Below are 25,468 nucleotides of genomic sequence, written 5' to 3'. Positions count from 1 at the left end.
TGGCTGATCATTCACCTCAGTACCCCTTTCCTGCTTTCTCTCCATACCCTTTGATCCCTTTAGCCGTAAGGGCCACATCTAACTCCCTCTTAAATATATCTAACGAACTGGCCTCAACAACTTTCTGTAGCAGAGAATTCCACAGATTCACAATTCTCTGAGTGAAGAAGTTTCTCCCCATCTCGGTCCTAAATGGCTTACCCCTTATCCTTAGACTGTGATCCCTGGTTCTGTACTTCCCCAACATCCAGAACATTCTTCCTGCATCTAACCTGTCCATTCCTGTCAGAATTTTATATGTTTCTATGAGATCCCCTCTCATTCTTCTAAATTCCAGTGAATATAAGCCTAGTCAATCCAGTCTTTCTTCATATGTCAGTCCTACCATCCCAGGAATCAGTCTGGTGAACCTTCGCTGCACTCCCTCAATAGCAAGAATGTCCTTCCTCAGATTAGGAGACCAAAACTGTACACAATATTCAAGGTGTGGCCTCACCAAAGCCCCGTACAACTGCAGTAAGACCTCCCTGCTCCTATACTCAAATCCTCTCACTATGAAGGCCAACATGCCATTTGCCTTCTTCACCGCCTGCTGTACCTGCATGCCAACTTTCAATGACTGATGTACCATGACACCCAGGTCTCGTTGCACCTTCCCTTTTCCTAATCTGTCACCATTCAGTTAATATTCTGCCTCCCTGTGTTTGCCACCAAAGTGGATAACCTCACATTATCTACATTATACTGCATCTGCCATGCATTTGCCCACTCACCTAACCTGTCCAATCACCCTGCAGCCTCCTAGCATCCTCCTCACAGCTCACAGTCACCCAGCTTAGTATCATCTGCAAACCTGGAGATATTACATTCAAATCCTTCGTCCAAATCATTAATGTATATTGTAAATAGCTGTGGTCCCAGCACTGAACCTTACCATTCTGAAAAGGACCTTTTATTTCTACTCTTTGCTTCCTATCTACCAACCAGTTCTCTATCCACATCAATACATTACCCCCAATACCATGTGCTTTAATTTTGCACACTAATCTCTTGTGTGGGACCTTGTCAAAAGCCTTTTGAAAGTCTTAATACACCACATCCACTGGTTCTCCCTTGTCCACTCTACTAGTTACATCCTCAAAAAATTCTAGAAGTTTTGTCAAGCATGATTTCCCTTTCATAAATCCATGCTGCCTTGGACCGATCCTGTCACTGCTTTCCAAATGCGCTGCTATTATGTCTTTAATAATTGATTCCAACATTTTCCCCACTACTGATGTCAGTCTAACTGGTCTATAATTCCCGGTTTTCTCTCTCCCTACTTTTTTTTTTTTTAAAGTGGGGTTACATTAGCTATCCTCCAATCCAGAGTCCATGGAATGTTGGAAAATGAACACCAATGCATCCACTATTTCTAGAGCCACTTCCTTAAGTACTCTGGGATGCAGACTATCAGGCCCCGGGGATTTATTGCCTTCAATCCCATCAATTTCGCTAACACAATTTCCCTAATAAGGATTTCCTTCAGTTCTTCCTGCTCACTAGACCCTCAATCCCCTAGCATTTCCGGAAGGTTATTTGTGTCTTCCTTCATGAAGACAGAACCAAAGTATTTGTTCAACTGGTCTGCCATTTCTTTATTCCCCATTATAAATTCACCTGAATCTGACTGCAGGGGACCTATGTTTGTCTTCACTATTCTTTTTCTCTTCACATATCTATAGAAGCTTTTGCAGTCAGTTTTTATGTTCCCAGAAAGCTTCCTCTCATACTCTATTTTCCTCCTCCTAATTAAACCCCTTTTCCTCCTCTGCTGAATTCTCCCCCTCCTAATCCTGAGGATTGGGAGGATTTTAGAATTCAGCAAAGGAGGATCAAGAAATTGATGAGAAAAAATAATGAGTAAATTAGCAAGAGAATAAAAACAGATTGTAAACATTTCTATAGGTATGTAAATAGGAAGTGATTAGTGAAATGTGGGCCTATTAGAGGCAGAGACAGGAGAAATTATAATGGACAATAAGGAAATGGCAGAGACATTAAACAAAAACGTTGTATCTGTCTTCACGATAGAAGATGCAAAAAACATTCCAAAAATAATGGGAAACCAAGGGTCTAGAGAGAATGAGGAACTTATCAATCAGTATAAGTAAAGACATAGGGGAAGAATATTGCATTTTTTGGCGGTTTTCTCAGCGGTACAGCTGTTTTTGAGAAACCACCCGGTGAAAGTTTCCCCTTTTTTAAAATGGAACTGCCCACATCTCGAAACGACCGCCGGGAATAAACCACCGATGTGCACCACTGAGAAAATCACCAGGACGTAAGTTTGGCCTCAATGGAAGCTTCTCCAGATCACCGAGGGAACTGCCCTGTGAAAGCAGCTGAAACAGGGTGATACGTTAGTACTCTGCAAAGAAAGGCAAGTTAAAGGTTATTTTTTTTAATTGTAAAACGGCGATTAACTGTAACACTATCTTGGGAATGTTTTTTTAACTATTTTTTAGTGAAAATCTTTTTAAGTTTTCCCCCTTTCCAAAGCCCAACCATAGCCTCGGAGTAATTTTAAAACTTTTTTTTTGAAGAACCATCCGTTTCATCTTTAACTGCCGAAAAAAAAACAAGAATATTGTTGCAAGATCCATTTTCTCGCCGAGCGATATTTTTTAACCTTAGTTATGGAAATCCTTGCCAGCGTTAGTTGCAGAACATTAGTGGGTTTTCTTTCTGGGCGACAATCTGGCGTTGAGATGCTTTAGGGAAAGTCTAGTCCATAGTGCTGGAGAAATTAATGGGACTAAGTGGTAACAGATCCCCTGGGCCCAATGATCTGTATCCTAAGGTTTTAAAGGATGTAGCCACAGAGCTAGTGATATTAATCTTTCATAATTCCCTATTTCAAGGACTGGAAAATTGCAAACATAACCCTGCTATTTAAGAATGGAGGAAGAGAAAAAACAGGGAACTACAGGTCAGTTAGCCTGACATCAGTAGAAAGCAAAATGCTAGAATGTATTAGGGACGTGGTAACAGGACACTTAGAAAATGATATGGTTAAGCAGAGTCAACATCGTTTTATGTAAGGAAATAGTGAGGCTTTTTTTGAAGATGTAACTAATAGGATGGATAAGAGGTCACCAGTGGATGTGGTGTGTGTGTATTTTCAAAAAGCATTAGATAAGGTGCCACACAAGAATTTTACACAAAATTAGGACTCATGGGATTGGGGTAATATATTGGTGTGGATTGAGGATTGGTTAATGGACAGAAAACATTGTAGGAATAAATGGGACTTTTTTGGGTTGGTAGGCTGTAACTAGTGGGGTATCGCAAGTGTCAATGCTTGGGCCTCAACTATTTCCAATCTATATTGACTTAGATGAAGGGACTGAGTGTAACGTATCCTAGTTTGCTGATGATACATTAGGTGGGAAAGTAAGCTGTGAAGATGCAAAGAGGCTGCAGATATAGAAGGTTGACTGAGTTGGCAAGAACATGGCAAATGGGATACAGTGAAGTTATCCACTGCAGGAAAAACAAAAAAAGCAGAATACTTGTTGAATGGTGAGCTTGGGAAATGTTTGCATTCAGAGGGACGTGGGTGTTTTTGTACATGAATCAAAGTTAATATGCAGGTACAGCAAGCAATTGAGAAAGCAAATGTTCTTAGCTTTTGTTACAAAGGTATGAGAGTACTAGAGTAAATAAGTCTTACTACCATTATACAGGACATTGGTGCGGCCACACCTGAACTACTGTACACAGTTCTGGTCTCCTTACCGAAGGAAAGACATATATGACTTAGAGAGAGTGCAATGAAGATTCACTAGACTGATTCCTGGGATGAGGGTATTGCCCTATGAGGAGAGATTGAGTAGACTAGGCCTATATTCCCGAGTTTAGAAGAATGAGAGGTGATCTAATTGAAACATAAAATTCTTAAGGGGCTTGACAGGGTTAATGCTGAGAAAATGTTTCCCCTGGCTGGGGAATTTAGAACAGGTGGTTAAGAAGGCATATGGAATACTTGCCTTTATTAGTCGAGGCATGGAATACAAGAGCAAGGAGATTATGCTTGAACTGTATAAAACACTGGTTAGGCCGCAGCTGGAATAGTGTGTGCAGTTCTGGTCACATTAAAGGAAATATATGATTGCACTGGAAAGGGTGCAGAGGAAATTTACAAGAATGTTGCCTGGACTGGAGAATTTTGGCTACGAGGAAAGATTGGAGATGCTGGTGGTTTCATTTGGAACAGAGGAGGCTGAGGGGAGACCTGGATTATGAGGGGCCTGGATAGAGTGGCTAGGAAGGACCGGTTTCCCGTGACAGAGGGGTTAACAACCAGGCAACATAGATTTAAAGTAATTGGGGGGAGGTTTAGAGGAGATTGGAGGGGAAATTTCTTCACCCAGAGGGTAGTGGGGGTCTGGAACTCACTGCCTGAAAGGATGGTAGTGGTACTCACATTTAAAAAATACTTGGATGTGCACTTCAAGTGCCGTAATCTACAGGGCTACGGACTTAGGCTGGAGTGCTTTTGATCGGCCGACGTGGACACGATGGGCCGAAATGGCTTCCTTCCATGCTGTAAATTTGTATGCATTATGAACTAACATGGGGCCAGTCTCAGAATAAGGGGTCACAGCCATTTAAGACTGAGATGAAGAGAAATTTCTTCACTCAAAAGGTTGTGAATCTTTGGAATTCTCTACCACAGAAAGCTGTGGATACTCAGTCGTTGAGTATATTCAAGACAGAGGTCAATAAATTTGGGGAAATTAAGGGAAATGTAGATAGTGCAGGAAGGTGGAGTTGAGGTAGATCAGCCATAATCTTGTTGAATGGCGGAGCAGGCTCCAAGTGCCAAATGGCCTTCTGCTGCCCCTATTGCATATGTTGTGTTCTCTTTTGTGCCAGAACTTTTTAAATGTTAATGATTGCAAGTTTGCAACAGTCCAGATCCCAATTCTAGATATAATCAGCTTATTTAATAGCATCTGTATCAAAATTAGACATGGTTAACCAATTTATGTCATCAGTTCTCAATCTCAACCACACTATCCCTTAGTGCAGCAGAATGGGAAGAGGAACTGGTAATCATTGGGCCTGAAATTTGGGTTGGAGGCTTCCTTCAGATGAACGCCTACAACCTAAGACTTTTTAATGAAATTACCTGGTGGTCTTTGAGGCAGCTGTGATGGGAGGCCTTCTCTTCCTGCGCTTCGGAGCGCGCCCCCGTCCTCGAGGTTCGCACAAAAGGTGAAGTCATGTGTGACTGGACAACCAATCAGGTACAGTATTCTCATTGATAGCAATGAGAACTCCATATCTCCAATTTCTTATTGCTATCAATGAGAAAAAAAAACACATTAAACACCACATAAAAAATAAAAACACCTCACAATTAAAATTAATTCAAATTAAAGTTAATTAAATGTTTTAGAAAAAAAAATTTTGGATTAAAAAACATTAATAGGGTTTAATATAACTTACCTAATGGCCAGTTTTTTTTTTAAAAAACAGAAAAATGTGTATTTAAATGTCATTTTTATATGTTTTTAAATTCTTACACTGGTAAAAGTAGGCTATGCGGCTGCTTTTACCAGGCGCAAGAATTTTAAGGACATTCGCTGGGCAAGAGTTGGACAAATAGCCCAATCTCGCCCGTGCGAATGTCTTGGCTGCAGGGATATGTGCGATCCGTCAAGCCAAATCTTGACAGATCGGAAAAACTGGTTTTCGGCGCATGCACATTGCGTGCCGAAAACTGGCTTTTGCGAGGTCTCGCCAGCGAGGCAGGAATTTTATTTCAAACTGCTTTCACATCAAAGTGGTTAGTTACACAATGATGAGAGTGCTCCTTCCAGCAGACCCTGACAGCTACAGTGTCCTTGAGTGTTACCTCATTCTTGGCCAGGAGTGAGGTGGGGCCTTGGGAGCTTGGACCGTGGGTGGCCTTGACTGCAATGAAGAATCCTCGCATATCGTGGCAGTCGGCCAGTTGTTGTATCTCCTGTGCTTTCTCCATCCACCACCTGTTCTTTAGGTTCCGGGTTTTTTGTTGGACCTCAGCCTTGAGTCGTCTGCAACGTTGCCTTGCAGCTTCAGAGTTGGGTTGTGCTGGAGGCTCAGAAATGCTCTGCGCTTACAATCTATTAGTTCTTGGATCTCCTGATCATTTTCATCAAACCAATCCTGGTGTTTTCTGGTTGAGTAACATAGAAAATAGGTGCAGGAGTAGCCCATTCGGCCCTTCTAGCCTGCACCATCATTCAATATGATCATGCAACTTCTGGACCCCATTCCTGCTTTCTCTCCATACCCTTTGATCCCTTTGGCCGTAAGGGTCACATCTAACTCCCCTTTGAATACATCTAACAAACTGATCTCAACAACTTTCTGTAGTAGAGAATTCCACAGATTCACAATTCTCTGAGTGAAGAAGTTTCTCCTTATCTCGGTCCCAAATGGCTTACCTCTTGTCCTTAGACTGTTACTCCTGGTTCTGGACTTCCCCAACATCAGGAACATTCTTCCTGCATCTAACCTGTCCATTCCTGTCAGAATTTTATATGTTTGAGATCTCCTCTCATTCTCCTAAATTCCAGTGAATATAAGCCTAGTCGATCCAGACTTTCTTCATACGTCAGTCCTGCCATCCCGGGAATCAGTCTGGTGAACCTTTGCTGCACTCCCTCAATAGCAAGAATGTCCTTACTCAGATTAGGAGACCAAAACTGTACACAATATTCAAGGTGTGGCCTCACCAAGGCCCTGTACAACTGCAGCAAGACCTCCCTGCTCCTATACTCAAATCCTCTGGCTATGAACGCCAACATACCATTTGCTTTCTTCACCGCCTGCTGTACCTGCCTGCCAACTTTCAATGACTGATGTACCATGACACCCAGGTCTCGTTGCACCTCCCTTTTCCTAATCTGTCACCATTCAGATAATATTCTGCCTTCCAGTTTTTGCCACCAAAGTGGATAACCTCACATTTTTCTACATTATACTGCATCTGCCATGCATTTGCCCACTCACCTAACCTGTCCAAGTCACCCTGCAGCCTCTTAGCATCCTCCTCACAGCTCACACTGCCACCCATCTTAGCATCATCTGCAAACTTGGAGATATTACATTCAATTCCTTCGTCTAAATCATTAATGTATATTGTAAATAGCTGGGGTCTCAGTACCGAACCTTGCAGTACCCCACTAGTTACTGCCTGCCATTCTGAAAAGGACCCGTTTATTCCTATTCTCTGCTTCCTGTCTGCCAACCAGTTCTCTATCCACATCAATACATTACCCCCAATACCATGTGCTTTAATTTTGCACACTAATCTCTTGTGTGGGACCTTGTCAAAAGCCTTTTGAAAGTCTAAATACATCACATCCACTTGTTCTCCCTTGTCCACTCTACTAGTTACATCCTCAAAAAATTCTAGAACATTTGTCAAACATGATTTCTCTTTCATAAATGCATGCTGACTTGGACCGATCATGTCACTGCTTTCCAAATGCACTCTATTATACCTTTAATAATTGATTCCAACATTTTCCCCACTGCCGCTATCAGGCTAACTGGTCTATAATTCAGTTTTCTCTGCCTCCTTTTTTAAAAAGTGGGGTTACATTAGCTACCCTCCAATCCATAGGAATTGATCCAGAGTCCATGGAATGTTGGAAAATGATCACCAATGCATCCACTATTTCTAGGGCCACTTCCTTAAGTACTCTGGGATGCAGACTATCAGACCAAGTGTCTCTTCACAGGCATTGGTTATGGAGGCTTGGATGGCAGACCAAGCGCTGTGGGCATTGAGCATCTCAGGGTCATCAAAGCACGCCAGATTAGCTGTGGGAAGCTGTTTAACTTACGCCACCTCCAGGCCAGGTCCAAGATCACCCCAACCTCTGTCGTTGAGCTACAGTATGTGGACGACGCATGCGTCTGCGCACATTGAGGCTCAACTCCAGGATATAGTCGATGTATTCACCGAGGCATATGAAAGCATGGGCCTTACGCTTAACATCTGTAAGACAAAGGTTCTCCACTAGCCTGTCCTCACCGCACAGCACTATCCCCCCCAGTCATCAAGATTCACAGCACAGCCCTCGACAACGTGGACCACTTCCCATATCTCAGGAGCCTCTCATACAAAGGCAGACATTGATGCGGAGATTCAACATCACCTCCAGTGCGCCAATGCAGCCTTCGGCCGCCTGAGGAAAAGTGTGCTCGAAGACCAGGCCCTCAAATCTACCAAGCTCATGGTCTACAGGGCTGTAGTAATACCTGCCCTCCTTTACGGATCAGAGGCACGGATGATGTACAGAAGGCACCTTAAGTCGCTGGAGATATATCACCAACGATGTCTCCGCAAGATCCTGCAAATACCCTGGGAGGACAGATACACCAACATCAGTGTCCTCACCCAGGCTAACATCCCCAGCATTGAAGCACTGACCACACTCGATCAGCTTCGCTGGGTAGGCCACACAATTCACATGCCAGACACAAGACTCCCAAAGCAATTGCTCTATGTGGAGCTCCTTCACAGCAAATGATCCAAAGGTGGGCAGCGAAAACGTTACAAGGACACCTGCAAAGCCTCCCTGGTAAAGTGCAACATCACCACTGACACCTGGAAGTCCCTGGCCAAAGACCACGCTAGGTGGAGAAAGTGCATCCGGGAGGGCGTTGAGCTCTTCACGCTCGCGACGTTGAGATTCAAAGAGGTCAGGCGCAGGCAGCGGAAGGAGCGTGCGGAAAATCAGTTTCTCCTTCCCCCCCCCCCCCATCCTTGACGAATATCTGTCCCACCTGTGACAGGATCTGTGGCTCTTGTATTGGACTGTTCAGCCACCAAAGAACTCACTTTAGGAGTGGAAGCAAGTCTTCCTCGATTCCGAGGGACTGCCTATGATGATGATGATGATGATGATGGAGAGAAGCATGAAAGCAGGTCACCATTCGACTGCTTTGCTTAGGAAATAATTCTCAGCCTTTGTAAAGAGTAGGAAAGAGAGCACGTTTATATCTAACCACCCACAAATCATTAATCACACAACACAATACAAAGTAATTGCCACACATCATTCAGTTGCCATCAATTTTGCAGATAGAACTTGGTGGGAAGAGTAATAAGTACAAATAGAGACAACAGTGACCTTTAATCAATAAATTCAGGCAAAGTACAAAAAAACCTAATTTTTCAAATCATGTTTTCAGAACTGCATCAAAATTAAACTTTCTAGGCCATATCCACCAGAATGACTGCAGTTCAATTGTGGCTCAGCTTGAGCTTTATATTAACAAGCACAAAAGTAGAATAATGTACAAATCTTCAACAAGGAAGCACAAAATGTAGAACTTGCTAAACCAGAAATAATCAAATTTTAAATAGTCCCATTACAAATAATCAATAGAGAAAAGTGCAAAAGTTAACATTTTTCAAAGTGTATTTAATCTTGTGTGGAAAGCTTTTACAATATCAGTTTAAAAAGAATATAAGAAAACATTGATACCACATAAGGCTTTCCCTCCCTTAGTTGTCAGTGCCTTTTTTTAAATAAAGAAAAGAAATAAATAGTTCTTTAAATGAGAGGCTTACTCTTAGATCGTAAGAAAAGAGGGAAAATAATGCTGTGATCGAAAATCCCAGAAAAATGACCTGAGAATGACAACTGCACTCCAAAGTGCCTTAAATGAAGAACTGAACGTCTACATGCACAATGCACAGATCAATTTATTATGATCAGCAATTCTTTGCATTCTTCCAAGCAATGTTGCCCATATAAAGTATCTGCATGTAACCCAGCTAAACTTAAGACTGCTTGTTGTTCATAAGTTTTGCTTCCTCTTAACAGGAAGTTTTGTCGGAAAATTTATATTGAAAGTAATAAACCAGATTGTAGAAAATGTAAAAATATTTTCTAATGTACACCTTCCTACTTAAAACAGTAGTTGTATATTACTATTTTACTACAGGGCACAACAGTAACTGTCAACAGATAGATCATGCCCTCAAATAGTGTAATGCACTACTCAAGAATTTATATTTTGCTTCTGTGCACCTTTACACACTGGCCATTTACCACCACATCCAAGACATAGCTACCTGTACTATACTTACTACCGGCAATTAACATTAATAGGAAACATCTTCCAGCTGGTTTTAGTGCACAAATGTTAAAATTGGACAACATTAAGACAATATTCAATTCTAATAATAGGAAAAGGCTCAAATACAGAATTTTGATTCATGGACATTCATTAGAATGTTTCAATGCCTTCAAGATTTAGGATAGCTAGGTTTTAATAGCATGTGGCCAAGTTATTACAACTCCAACTGGACTCAATCCTACTTCGATTCATGACACCTACTTCATCTTTCTTACTAGGTTTTCATTACAACTTCCTAGATAAAGTTCAATTACCAAATTAAATGAATTGCTGCTTCCACCTATCAGAAATTAATTCCCTAAATTCTCCATTTCCAATATTCCTTTTACTGTACATGGGGAAAGGTCTCTAATTAAAAGCAAGGCAGAAACACTAACAGAACTGACCTCAATGGGCCAAATGGCCTTTATTCATCCCTGATTTTTATTTAAGTTATCATTTTAGTGTTGATACAAAAATAGTTTATCAAGTATTGATGTGGAAACAATCTCTCAGTACTAATGGGTGCTACCACTCCAAATGTTTCAATGTAGAGAACAACCTAGTCTTCAAAATTTAGTTGGATTGCATGCAGTTTTCAGACCAGTAGGACTGTTCAAGATGAATGCAAAATAAACTATAAATGTTGACTTTCAAGCTTCATCACAAGAAGCTATTAGAGAACAAAATTACACTGTGCTGTATGTTGTATGTCTATGTATTAGAGAATACTTTAGCATAGGTGTGCTCTCCAGTTAACTCGTTATGGTAATCATCTTTCCAAATCGTAACTTTACACCGCTTTCAAAATTTATGGTCATACGTATGTTTTGTCCAGGGCTAAATGAGCAGCACAGAAGTGACCAGCTCGTCTACCTCCATTCAGTGTGCCAACCATGTGTATAGTGATGGTATTTGGTAACAGGCTGTAATCAACAGACACTGATCTTGGTCCTGAATTTGACCTTTGCTGACACAAAGAACTTTCTTTCATGAGTGGAACAACAACATTCACCTTTTTGCTTTGTATCTAGTGATTTACACCTTCAACAGTAAAACTTTAAGGGATCAAGAGTTTGATGCATTTAGCCCTTTGCCTGCATTGCAGCCTTGTTTCCCAATTCACGAGTTCTTTGACAAGTCAGCACAGAGCAATGCCACAGGTGTGTTAGTTGATGGTGAACTGTCATTATAGATATTTTGTTGTTAGGTTTGCAGATTATCAGAGATCATGGAACATGATGTAAAGCATAATTATTAAGTTTCTAATGAACAATTTAAAATAAAATCCTGCACTCTTTTTGCAGCCAAGGATCTCCCTGCACTCAACATAAGGCATTTGAGCTGAAGGCCTACTTGCCCAAGAAATGAGTTATCTGTGTAAATTGAAGAAACTTGATTTTTGCATATTACCTTCAGATGTGTCATTATTGCTTTTCTCAATCCTTGTAATGCGCTGGATATAAACACCTTTATTATTTGGAGTTTTGTGGCAGTTTACTCATTTTCCTTCATTCCTGTAGCATTTTCAGAGTCGTCAAGTAAAAGCCATCACTGCTTCTCATTTTGATCATCAAGGAAGGTTTCAAATTTCATAAATTGTCTGATTATTTTTTCATTTTCAAAATTGGAAACAAACATCAATTAGGAATAGAATGCTTGCAATTTCCTCCATAAATTTGTTTGATTCGTTGTATGACTATTTCCACTTTGGAAGTTTTCTGTGCAGATGAACAAAATGTTCAGATTTGACAAGCCTCTCCAAGAGCTATTTTAGTGCATGAGGACTAAAAGGTTTAACACACTGTTTCTTGAGGTAAACAAAAATTCTGATAATACACCACATCCTCAATGCAACAGCCTTCAGGAGCTAAGCATTTTGCATGTTATACTGAGGTGCATGCTATACTGAATGCCTTATAAAAGTAACGTTAAAATCTAATGTAGAAAAGCTGGGAGTCAAAGTCCAGTGTTTTATAACTAATAACAGCCTTAACAATAGTAATATGTACATACAGTCAATATCCTCAGTACATCACAATAGAGGATACTGCACCAAGGAAGAAAAAAAACATCTTTAATAAGCTAGTCAACTTTGAACTTTTTGTTCATCTCGCATTTCTTTAGCACATGCAGAAGAGCAGACACTCTCCCAACATTTTGTTGTTTTGGAAGACAACCAGCCATATATATGAGCAACTCCACTTCAGCTGTTATAATGAGCAGCTTTAAGCTCTTCAACTGTATTTAACTAACTTGGGTTTGCTGCACCTGTGCTTAACAGCATTTATCATTGGACCAAATCTTCCTGGAAAGGTAACGGTGAGTTCATAACACACACTGTTCTTCATGCATAAATTGGCCGTCAGGTTCAGGGGATGAAGAGCAATGCCACGAGTTACCAATCTCCAGAACTTGCTAGTCGAGTTACTCCGCTCTGTAGTTTGCCTCGCACAAACAACATCTCGCTCTTAGCTACCCCGGTATTTTTGAGAACTTGCTGGATTTGCATTAATTGCCCATTAACCACGTCGTGGAATGTTAGGGCTCATAACAGCGCAAGTATCCTTTTATTGACATGACTGTTGATGCAACAACAACTTGTATTTATATAGTGCCTTTAACATCGTGAAACGTTCCAAAGCGCTTCACAGGAGTATTATACGATAAAAATAAATCGAGCTGCATAAGTAGAAATAAGCACACTTGGTCAAGAGGTATGTTTTAAGGAGCGTCTTGAAGGAGGAAAGAGAGGTAGAGAGGCAGAGGGGTTTAGGCAGGGAGTTCCAGAGCTTGGGGCCAAGGCAACTGAAGGCACGGTCACCAATGGTTGTGTGATTACAATCTGGGATGCTCAGGAGGGTAGAATTAGAGGAGCAGACAGCTCAGGGGGCTGGAGGAGATTACAGGCCTAGAGAGGAGCGAGGCCTTGGAGTGATTTGAAAATAAAGGATGAGAATTTTGAAATCGAGACATTGCTTAACTGGGAACTAATGTAGGTCAGCAAGCACAGGAGTGATGGGTGAGTGGGACTTGGTGCGAGTTAGGACACGGTCAGCCGAGTTTTGGATCACCTCTAGTTTACGAAGTGTCATCATAGGTAGTCCCTCGGAGTGGAGGATGACTTGCTTCCACACTAAAAATGAGTTCTCAGGTGAATGAAGAGTTCAATGCGGAACCAGTCTCTGTCACAGGTGGGGCAGACAGTAGTTGGAGGAACGGGAGGTTGGGGTGCCTGGATTGCCACGCGCTCCTTCCGCTATAGATGCTTGACTTCAACTTTCTCTCGGTGAAGAGACTCGAGGTGTTCAGCACCTTCCCGGATGCTTTTCCTCCACTTTAGTCGGTCTTGGGCCAAGGTTTCTCAGGTGTTGGTGGGGATGTTGCACTTTTTCCAAGGAGACTTTGAGGGTGTCCTTGAAGCATTTCCTCTGCCCACCTGGGGCTCGCTTGCCATGTCCGAGCTCAGAGTAGAGCGCTCGTTTTGGGAGTCTTGTGTCAGGCACGCGGGCGATGTGGCCCATCCAGCAGAGCTGATCGAGCATGGTCGGTGCTTCGATGCTGGGGATATTGGCCTTACGAAAACACTGATGTTGGTGCACCTATCCTGCCAATGAATTTGAAGGATCTTGCAAAGGCAAAGTTGGTGGTACTTCTCCAGTGTTTTGCGGTGTCTGCTGTACATCGTCCACATCTCTGAGCCATATAGGAGGGTAGGTATCACCACTGTTCTGTAGACCATGAGCTTGGTGCCGGGTTTGAGGTCCTGATCTTCAAACACACTCTTCCTCAGGGGACCAAAGGCTGCACTGGCACACTGAAGGCAGTGTTGGACCTCGTTGGCGATGTCTGCCCTTGTGGACAGTAGGCTCCCGAGGTATGGAAAATGGTCCACGTTGTCCACGGCTTCGTCGTGGATTTTGATAGCCTGGGGAGGGGGGGGCAGTGCTGTGTGGCGAGGGCAGGTTAGTAGAGGAGCTTTGCCTTACGAATGTTTAGTGTGAGGCCTATGCTCTTGTATGCCTGCATACTGTAATTCGATGACAGAGGATGGGACGACCTTGGATATGGCCTGAAGGTGGTGGAGGTTGGACAGATTCCAGTTTGTCCTGTAATTCAGCTCCACTCCAGCGGGGAACTTGCGGAGGGCGAGATGGAGCATTGCAGGAAGATCGAGAAGAGTGTTGGTGCGATGACACAGCCTTGCTTGACCCCAGTCCGAACGTGGAATGTGTCTGTGATGGATCTGTTAAGTCAGGATCACGGCTTGCATGTCATCGTGGAGCAGGCGGAAGATAGTGACAAACTTTTGAGGGCAGCCGAATCGGAGGAGGACGTTCCATAATTTGTCACGATTGACAGTGTCGAAGGTTTTCTTACGGTTAAAAAAGGCCATGTACAAGGATTGGTGCTGTTCCCTTCATTTCTCTTGTATCTGCACAGTGAAGATCATGTCCATTGTGCCCCTTAGTGGGCAGAATCCATATTGCGACTCTGGGAGGAACTCTTCAGCCACAGGGAGAAGGCGATTGAGGAGGATTTTTGTGATGACTTTCCCAGTGGTCGACAGCAGGGAGATTCCTCTGTAGTTACCGCAGTCGGACTTAGCACCTTTCTTGAAGATGGTTACGATTACAGCGTCTGAGATCTCCTTCCAAATAAGAGAGATGAGGTCATGAATCTGTGCCAGTAGCGCTTCTCCACCATGTTTTAGTGCTTCGGCAGGGATTCCAGCTGCTCCTGATGCCTTGTTGTTCTTCAGTTATCGGGTGTCCATTTCAACCTCAAAGCCGGGCTGGGGTCGTGCTGAGATGATGGTGGGCGGCGCTGTGATGATGGTGGGTGGCATGCTGTGGGATGGAGTCGAGGACACTCTGTCGAAGAGAGTCTCGATTAACGAGATCCTCGAAATGCTCCTTCCAGTGGGCACTGACTGCCTCTCTGTCCTTGATGAACACCTCTCCATTCCTGGCCAGCAGTAAGGTAGGGCCTTGGGTGCTTAGGCCGTAGGTTGCCTTGACTGCACTAAAAAATCCTCGCACGTTGTGGTCGTCGGCTAGCTGCCGGATTTCTTGTGCTTTCTCCACCCACCATCTGTCCTTTGGGTCATGGGTTTACTGTTGAACCTCGGCCATCAGACTTCTGTAGAACTGCTTTCTTGCCCTAGAGTTGTGTTGCTTCTTCCAGTCCAAGAATGCCTTGCACTTGCGGCATATTCACTCCTGGATCTCCTGGTCATTCTCGTCGAACCAGTCTTGGTGTGTCCTGGTAGAGTGACCGAGCGTCTCTTCGCAGGTGCTGATTATGGGAAGTCTTGAGGCTTGACCAAGCACTGTGGGGACACTGCGTCACTGGGAGTAGTCAGGTTGGTGGCGAGGCGCTGGCTGAATAGGGCTTTCTTAGCAGGATCTTTGTGTGCTCCGGCATGGATTTTCCTGCAGCATTGTTTGTGTTGCCGTCGCTGTTTTGGGGCAATGTTGATGGTGGTGAGAGCGGATTAGCCGGTGGTTCGTCCAGCAGTCGTCCGCTCCTGTCACGGTGCGGGTGATGCGCACATCTTTATGGCCCCTCGCTCGGATGATGACGTAGTCTAACAGATGCCTGTGCTTGGAGCGAGGTTGTTGCCATGAGGCTTCATATTTGTCCTTCTGACGGAACAGGGTATTGGTTATGACAAGGCTGTGTTCTAAGCATTTCGTCAGTTGGAGGGTGCCATTGGAGTTGCCTTTCCCTACCCCCTCACTGCCGATCACATCTCCCCAGAGGTCAGTATCCTTTCCAACTCTGGCATTGAAGTCGCCAAAGAGGATCAGCTTGTCGCTCGTTGGGACTCGGGACAGGGATTATTCAAGGCTGGAGTAGAATTCCTCTTTGGTCTTGTCTGTAACTTCCAATAAGGTAGAATGGGGGAGGCCAGCCAGGAGTGTGCTGGAATTGTCAAGTCTAGAGGTAACAAAGGCATGGATGAGGGCTTCAGCAGCAGATGAGCTGAGGCAAGGGCGGATATGGGCAATGTTAGGGAGGTGGAAATAGGCGGTCTTAGTTATGTTGTGGATGTCAGCAAAAGCTCATTTCAGGGTCAAATCTGACACCAAGGCTGCAAACAGTCTGGCTCAGCCTCAGACAGAAGTTGGGGAGAGGGATAGAGTCAATGTCTAGGGACTGGAGTTTGCGCGGGGACTGAAAACAATGGCTTCGGTCTTCCCAATATTTAATTGGAGAAAATTACAATGCCAATCAATCTCTCTGGCCTAGAAAGGGAACAATTTAAAGTGTTGAGTCTCATTCCTACCTGTTGTAAATTCATTTTAGAGATTTTAAAAATGTTAAATTTAAATTAGTTTCTTACTTTCTTGATTTTTTTTTCTCTCTCTCTCAATCCAATCTATCTTTTCCTCTCTTTATTTCACTTTCTGTACCTGATTTGACTAATTCACCTTCCTTCTCAGTCATTTCTCTTTCTTTCTCAACCCTTAAATCTCTGGCTGAGATATACTGTTGGTCCCGTTGTTCACCAAGATCCCAGATGCCCGGTTATCAGCTCACACTTCCAGCAAGTTACTGTGCAAATTATACTCGAGCTGAAGGGTGTCCGCTCCAGCAAGATTTGGCCCATACATAACAAGTCTTCTGGTGCTCTTCTATTGTGCTCTTACACCATTGCCTTTTTAGTACGGCACAAATGAAAAATAAACTTTGATTTTCCAATTCGATGTGGCAAGATCAAAGTTCATGCGCTTCTGAAGATTCTGCACTTCACATCCATTTCTACAATGTATCACAGGTTTCTCCACACTTCATGACTCTTCAGTGTAGGAGCACTTCCTGAATAAGTGCTACTTTTAAATTTGGTGTTCTTCTCAAACATGCATGTTTGATATTTTGTTGTCTTTGACCCTTTTCTGTGCTGAGCCTATAGACCTTACATGGCACTTGGATTAAGCTGAGATGAACTCTGTACAGTACTGTAAATTGATTCCCTAGTTTGACTACCAAATACGTCAGAAGGGCCATTCTTTTGCAAAGCATTCCTAGTCACCTGGAAGGTAGAAATGGACCACAATTATTCATTCGCATTCATTTTAGTGAAGTAAATGTTAATATGCATCTACAGTATAATCTACAACTAGAATTAGGAGCCTATAGGCTGGCAACCTGGTTGTTCAATTATAACAGTTTAATTTAATGTGTGCAGTATGTACATTAATATGTATAAACTTTCCAATTTTCTACTCAAAACATAGAGGTTCAACAAGTGCAAAAGAATTTCCCGAGCAATTAAGCAAAATCAGTAGAAGCAGCCACTTGAAGTCTGGTATACAATTCTATGAGCAGTAGCAGCAGCTATGCTCATTTGTACAGCAGATCCCACTTCTAAATAGATCTTCAAAGCTACTTATGTACAGGAGGGCATTAATTTTGTTTCTTACAGTCAAGTCAAACACACACTGGTCTATCTACAATTTATAGCAAGGACTAAATTACACACGATGTACCTAAGGTGTAGCAGCACAGAGACATAGAAACATAGAAAATAGGTGCAGGAGCAGGCCATTCAGCCCTTCTAGCCTGCACTGCCATTCAATGAGTTCATGGCTGAACATGAAACTTCAGTACCCCCTTCCTGCTTTCTCGATAGAAACATGTACTACAAGCGTTGGCCCAGAATGTTCGGCAACTTTTCTGCACTTATACATAAAAGTCATCAGTAGCATGGGCCGAAGTCACTTGATATCGCGAAACTGAGATTTCTGGAATTTGATACCATGTTCTATGTGATTTTTAAAAAATTGCCGACTGCATTGTACTTCAGCAAACTACCATCAGTTTTGGTATACCCAAAACTTTTTGGACCTCTACCTCCACACTGGCCCCCGCACCTCCCGCCCCAATTGTTCAGCAGTACCAAGCAGAAGGAATGCCCCTCCCAATGGACATACCCGTCTGTATAATAATAGAGCAGCAGCAGCAGATACCACCAAGAGTGAAGCGCCATGGCAGAAGACAGAAGTGCACTTGTGCCCTTAAAGAAAAAAGGTTGGGAATAATAACTCGAGCCCCCTGGATGTCTAGGGACTTACAGGGGAGGATTAAGAAAAAAAAAGGATGCTTATGTCATATACCAATGGCTAAATATTGTAGAATCTTGAGGAATATAGAAAGAGGCAAAATTAAAAAGGATATTAGGAATGCTAAGAGAGAGCACGAGAAATTCTTGGCTAGTAAAATTAAGGAAAACCCCAAGATGTTCTATAAATATATTAAGAGTAAGAGGGTAACTAAAGAAAGTGTAGGACCTATTAGAGACCATGAGGGTAACCTTTGTGGAGGCGGAAGATGTTGGTAAGGTTCTGAACAAATACTTTGCATCTGTTTTCACAAAGGAAAGGGGCAATGCAGATACTGCTATTGAGGAGGAGTGTGAAATTCTGGATGAAATAAACATTGAGAGAGGAGGTATTAAGGGGTTTAGCAGCTTTGAAAGTAGATAAGTCCCCAGGCCCGGATGAAATGCATCCCAGGCTGTTGAGCGAAGTAAGAGAGGAAATAGCAGAGGCCTTGATCATCATTTTCCAGTCTTCTTTGGATCTGGGCATGGTGCTGGGGGTTTGGAGGACTGCTAATGTAGTACCCTTGTTTAAGAAGGGAGAAAGGGATAGGCCAAGTAATCACAGGCCTGTCAGCCTAGCCTCAGTGGTGAGAAAATTATTGGAAAAAATCCTGAAAGACAGGACAAATCTACATTTGGAAAGGCAAGGATTAATTAGGGACAGTTAGCACGGATTTGTTAAGGGAAGATCGTGTTTGACTAATCTGATTGAATTTTTTGAGGAGGTAACCAAGAGGTTCAATGAGGGTAGTGCATATGATGTAGTATATATGGACTTTAACAAAGCTTTTGATAAGTCCCAGATGGTAGACTGGTCATGAAGGTTAAAGCCCATGGGATTCCAGGGCAAAGTGGCAAGTTGGATCCAAAATTGGCTTGGAGGTAGGAAGCAAATGATTGATGGATGTTTTTGTGATTGGAAGGATGTTTCCAGTGGGGTTCCGCAGGGCTCAGTACTGGGTCCCTTGCTTTTCGTGGTATATATCAACAATTTAGATTTGAATATAGGGAGTATGATTAAGAAGTTTGCAGACGACACTAAAATTGGCTGGGTGGTTGATAATGAAGAGGAAAGTCATGGACTGCAGGAGGATATCAATCTACTGGTCAGGTAGGCAGAGCAGTGGTAAATGGAATTTAATTCAGAGAAGTGTGAGGTGATGCACTTTGGGAGGGCTAATAAGGAAAGGGTATACACATTAAGCAGTAGGCCACTTAATAGTGTAGATGAACAAAGAGACCTTGGAGTACTTGTCCACAGATCCCTGAAAGTAGCAGGTGGCTAAGGTGGTTAAGAAGGTATACGCAATGCTTGCCTTTATTGGCCGAGGCACAGGGAAGGTTATGCTTAAATCGTATAATACTTTAGTTAGGCCACAGCTGGAGTACTGCGTGCAGTTCTGGTCGCCACATTATAAGAAGGACGTGATTGCACTAGAGAGGGTGCAGAGGAGATTTACTAGAATGCTGCCTAGAATGGAGAATCTTAGTTATGAGGACAGATTGGATAGGCTGGATTTGTTCTCATTGGAACAGAGGAGGTTGAGACACCTCATTGAGGTGTACAAAATATTGAGAGGCCTGGACACAGTGGATAGTAAGGGTCTATTTCCATTGGTGAAGGGGTCTATTACGAGGGGGCATAGTTTTAAGGTGGTTGGTGGAAGGTTCAGAGGGGATTTGAGGGGGGGGGTGGGCTTCTTTACACAGAGGGTTGTGGGGATCTGGAACTCGCTGCCTGGAAGAGTGGTGGATGCAGAAACCCTCACCACTTTTAAGATATGGTTGGATGGTTGGACTTAAAGTGCCGTAACCTGCAGGGTTACGGACCTAGAGCTGGTAATTGGGATTAGACTGAATGACCTTTTGTTGGACGGCGCAGATATAATGGTAGGTACTGCAGGAAATCTAATATGGCCAGGGTGATCTCCTGGATTAGTTTCGATCACCTGGATGGGTCGGAGAGGAATTTTCCCAAATTTGTTCTCCCTAAATAGGGGATAAAGTCCCACATAAGAGGTTAGTGTGCAAAATTAATGCACATAGGATTGGGGGTAATGTATTGGCATGGATTGAAAATTGGTTAACTGACAGGAAACAGAGAGTAGGAATAAACGGGTCTTTTTTGGGATGGTGGGCAATGACTAGTGGGGTACCACAGGGATCAGTGCTTAGGCCCCAGCTATTTACTATATATATATAAAAAAATAAATGATTTGGATGAGGGAACCAAATGTAATATTTCCAAGTTTGCTGATGACACAAAACTAGGTGGGATTGTGAGTTGTGAGGAGGATGCAAAGACGCTGCAAGGCGATTTAGATAGGTTGAATGAGTGGGCAAAAACATGGCAGATGCAGTATAACGTGGATAAATGTGAAGTTATCCACTTTGGTAGGAAAAACATAAGGACAAAGTATTATTTAAATGGTGATGACTTGGGAAGTGTCGATGTACAGAGGGACCTGTACACCAGTCATTGAAAGCAAATATGCAGGTGCAGCAAGCAGTTAGGAAGGCAAATGGTATGTTGGCCTTCATTGCAAGAGGATTTGAGTACAGGAGCAAGGATGTCTTACTACAGTTAATACAGGGTCTTGGTGAGACCGCACCTGGAGTATTGTTTGCAGTTTTGGTCTCCTTACCAAAGAAACGATATACTTGCCATAGAGGGAATGCAGCGAAGGTTCACCAGACTGATTCCTGGGATGGCAGGACTGGCGTATGAGGAGAGATTAGGTCGACTAGGCCTGTATTCATTAGAGTTTAGAAGAATGAGAGGGGATCTCATTGAAATGTGTAAAATTCTGACTGGGTTGGATAGACTGGATGTTTCCCCTGGCTGGGAAGTCTAGAACAAGGGGTCACAGTCTTAGGATACGGGGTAGGAAATTTAAGACCGAGATGAGGAGACATTTTTTCACTCAGAGGGTGGTGAACCTGTGGAATTCTCTACCATAGAAGGCTGTGGAGGCCAAGTCATTGAATATATAAGAGGGAGATATAGATTTCTAGAAACAAAAGGCATCAAGGGATATGAGGGAAAAGGTGGGAATATGGTGTTGAGATAGAGGATCAGCCACGATCATACTGAATAACGGTGCACTCGAAGGGCCGAATGGCCTACTACTGCTCCTATTTTCTATGTTTCTTAATTAGCTTAGGTTTTTAATCTGGTTTTTGTCTCTCCGTCAGGAGATCACATGGCTCCAGTTGGGGTGGAGTGTAGAACGTTTTCAGTATAAGGGGTGTCGCAGTTGTGTGAGGTGGACTGGTTGGGTTGGGTGCTCTTTGCCTTTCAGTTGTTGTTCATAGGTTTATATGTAACCTTTAGGGCTGCTGACCAAGGTGTGTGCAGCTCTTTGTCAGCCGGCATGGACACGATGGGCCGAAATGGCCTCCTCCTGCACTGTAAATTTCTATGTTTCTATGACCCTCATTGGTAACACTGCATTTGCACTTGCTTTACAACAGTTTTTATGTTGCATCTCAGGCAAATGAATTCTGCAGGAAATTTCAGAACAAGTTCCTGTCAGCAAGGATAATGTGGCAACTATTGCAATTTCTGCATAAGTGGGATTCAAGGAATTTGGGATTTCTGTCTTTTTATGCCACATGCACTGGAGCATTTGGGTTTGTTACCTGTATAAACCTCTGCAATGTCATTTTTTAAAGCCCTTTCCAAGAATTTTTCAATCGGGCATTTCATAAAGTGCTCAAACTGCTAATTATTTTGCTACTAAAACCATCAGCTTAGTTAAAGCAGCCATTTCAAACAAAATGCAAAGCTATGGATTGTGCTTAACCAAGTTACCCATTTACACTGAGAACTTAGTTTAAATTGTGTCACTTACCCTAGTCACTATCTGATTCCAAAACAAAGAGTGGTCTACAATTTTTCTGGGAGTTGTGTCCCTCTAATGCTCCAATGCTGTTGAAGATCATGAAACATTTCCGACATATGTGTCGCTCGTTTTTCACATTAACTGCATTCTCATGTGAACTGGGAGGCTGATTTGAATCGGTGGTTAGCTTCCTTCGTTTTGGCATACTGATATATCGCTCATCCAGGTAGCTTGGTGGCTGTGGCCTGTAGTACTTTTGTTGTCTGCCACAGCCCTTATGTTCTCCCCTGCTACTACTCTTTTCTTGGTTAGAGGATGACTGCAAAGCTGAAGGAACCTTACTTTGCTGTGGTAGACCACTGCTATTCTGTGACACTGCTGTGGCCTCTTCCCTTAAAACATCTTTTGGAACACTGTTCTGCAACACTGATGTCGACTCTGATCTTGAAGCATCTGTTGAAAGACTAGTCTTATCGGAATCAGCAATGCCATCTTTTGACACATCACCTGAGTAAATTGGATTTATATTTGAATCACTTGAAGTCTCATTCAGTTTACTGTGTCCATTTACTATTTGTTCATTATTAATACAATAGTTTATGCTGCCTGATTCAACAGTCAAGGTTTTCTGATCGGATTCAATAGAGACATGTGGAGCATCACTTAATGGGCCATTTCCATTTTGAGTACCACTTTGCTTGCTGGCCATACTGTGAAGGTAGGTCTTTGGTTCTGAAAACTCTTTTCGTGACTTCCACGATGGAACTGGCAATTCCACAGCATTCTGTTCATTTTTTAAGCGTTTATCTTCTCTTGTCTTTACTCGGTGGCTTAGTACTTTGCTCGTCTGGAACTTTCTTTTATCACAATCAGTGAACCGGATAGCTTTTTTATTTAAGTAATGCTGTGCCTCATGCTCATAAAGCACGTCGAGTCTATCAAACAATTTGTCACAGTCATGAAAACTGCACTTTGCTTGAAAAGCTTCATGACTCTTGTTATGAGTTACAAGTTCTGAAGGAGATTTAAACCGCTGGCCACAGTCGCATTGTAAACAGAAGTACATCTTAGGATACACATGCCTTTTTAGGTGGTCAATTAAATGCTGGGAATATGTGAATTTTCTTTGGCAGTAACGGCATTTGCCCTTATACCATTTCATTAGGTAATCTTGCACATTTTCATCAGAGGAGTGAAATTTCCTTGCATGCTTAGTCAGAAACTGTATCTTAGTGAAGACCTTTGAACAACCATGGCCTGGACAAGAAAGGAAACCTTCACTTTCGCGGTCACTTCCTGTTTTTTCATTTGAAACAGAATCATCTTGCACCTGTTCTTGTCCGCATAGAGCTCCATTATTTTTGTGACCTGTCGAACCTTTTTTAGTAAGACAGTTTTTGATTTTCTTTTTGGTCGGAACAGTAGCTGCATCTGAAGCAGACTCTTCTTTTACCACTTGATCAACTATAATATCATTATCATCATCTGCTTGAGGAGCAACATCTTTGTTAGTATCTTCCTGAGTTTTCAAATGTTTGTTCAGTGCTCCATCCAGACTAGCTGAGCAGTGTGGCTCAATTGGAACATCAACACTAACTTTAATATCTTCATCTGCTAACTTTCTACAGTTATTCTGTTCATTTACAGGAGCAGATTTTGAAGTAGTTGATGCTTTTTCATCATCATCAAGAATTCCATTTGTAAGAGTACAGGTGTCCTGCAAATGATCAGTAACACTGGAAGATTCTTGAGTATGTGTGCGAGCAGTAAGTTCTTGCTTTTGAAACTTCCTCACGTGAGTCTTTAAATGCTTCAGCATTTGTCCCCTCAATCTGAACTTTCTTGCACATATCAGGCAAGAAAAGGCACCTTTTTGCTGATGAACCTGTGCATGGCGTACAATGTGCCCACCAAGGAACTCCTTTTTACACAACACACAGCGATGCATTGGGGCAATGTGGCCATCTGCCTTGGATGTACCTGGGCTTAGCTGCAATGTTTTAGCAGGCTTTTCCTTAGTCTTGGTTTTAGTCATGTCATTAGCTGACAAGCTATCTCCGAGCTTTGCAATTAGACCACGTCCACGAGCATTAATTAAGGCCACTTTGCCACGCATTAGAGCAAGGCAGTTTTTCTTCAAAATCCGCCAGTCCCAAAATTCTGGATCAAAAGGCCAGGTGGTTTTTAAAACAAGTAGCAGCTCGCAGCGAAGGAAACTTGGAACGGAGCTAGTATCTTCAGTGTACAGTTGATCTGGCTGACTGTACAGATTTTCAACTGCCTGAAAAGATTCTGATGTGCACTCAGAGAAAAAAACTGTAATAGTGCATGCTCTACAGAAATCCAAATCATTTGGCAGCAGATAGGAGAGCGTTTTACACACTAAAGTTTTAATATTTGGTTCATCTTGGTAATCTATCCGGAGGGCACGTGCACAGAGTTCCACGCAGAATTGCAAGCCTTCAGCTCCAACCTACAACATTACATATTAAAGTTAAGTTTTTGCATTACAAACTGGAGAAAAAAAACTAATACAGTAAGTAGCTAAAATACATAGTTAACACTGACATGTCTCTGTAAAGCCACAATGAAATTATTGATTTGCATCTCTGTATAAAAATAATAGATTTAGAATCAGGATCAATGCTAAATAAACCATAGAAAAATATTTTTGTGGGGCGAGGGAGTGGCAGAATGGCATGATTGTGTATGCTCCCCACCGCCCCATCAGTGACATAACCTAACAATGCATGGTCACCAGCAAAATATTATACACATGTACAAACAAACCAGAATATTCAATGTTTTAAAAAAAATGCACAATTGGCAAATACCTAGTTGGTCCTCCAATAAAAAACAATGCTTGAAACATGAACAATCACAAAATTTCCACAAAAGACATTTAGGTTAAAAGTTGAATAATTTTTTTAAAAATGCATTAACGTGCAAGTAATAAAGTAAAATGGGCTAAAGTTGGAAACAACACAAGTAGCATGCAATGGATAGTACATTTCAGGTTATGGAATGGCAAGTTATCACTGGTACCCACAGGCAGTGAATACAGTCTTGCTGCCCCTCTGGTCAAAAAAACACAAAATAGAAATCTCTAAAACTCTAAATGAATAGGAATATAGGAGCACAAGTTTTATTTAAATTCGTTCCTGAGATATGGGAGTCACTGGCAAAGCCAGCATTTATTGCCCATCCCCAATTGCCCTTGAGAAGGTGAGCCACCTTCTTGAACCACTGCAGTCCCACAGTGCTGTTAGGGAGGGAGTTCCAGGATTTTGAAACAGCGATGATGAAGGAACAGAGATGTATTTCCAAGTTAGAATGGTGC

The 25,468-nt window shown here is 42.5% G+C and overlaps 1 protein-coding gene across 1 annotated transcript in view; it reads right to left on the bottom strand.

Moving 5' to 3' along the window:
• Positions 1-9,042: 9,042 nt before the first annotated feature.
• Positions 9,043-25,468, bottom strand: part of LOC139276164 (zinc finger protein 654-like) — a 66,808-nt gene continuing 50,382 nt past the window's right edge. Inside the window, exons 8-9 of the mRNA XM_070893724.1 lie at positions 22,138-24,601; positions 9,043-17,212 (exon numbers count right to left, since the gene is read on the bottom strand). Of these exons, the coding sequence (XP_070749825.1) occupies positions 22,139-24,601 (2,463 nt within the window). The 3' untranslated portion in view covers positions 9,043-17,212; position 22,138. The remainder of the gene's footprint in view (positions 17,213-22,137; positions 24,602-25,468) is intronic.

Source organism: Pristiophorus japonicus, chromosome 11, assembly GCF_044704955.1.
Source record: "Pristiophorus japonicus isolate sPriJap1 chromosome 11, sPriJap1.hap1, whole genome shotgun sequence".
Taxonomy (NCBI): Eukaryota; Metazoa; Chordata; class Chondrichthyes; family Pristiophoridae; genus Pristiophorus; species Pristiophorus japonicus.
The sequence above is the reverse complement of the archived record's forward strand: the minus strand, read 5'-3'. Positions and strand labels throughout refer to the sequence as shown.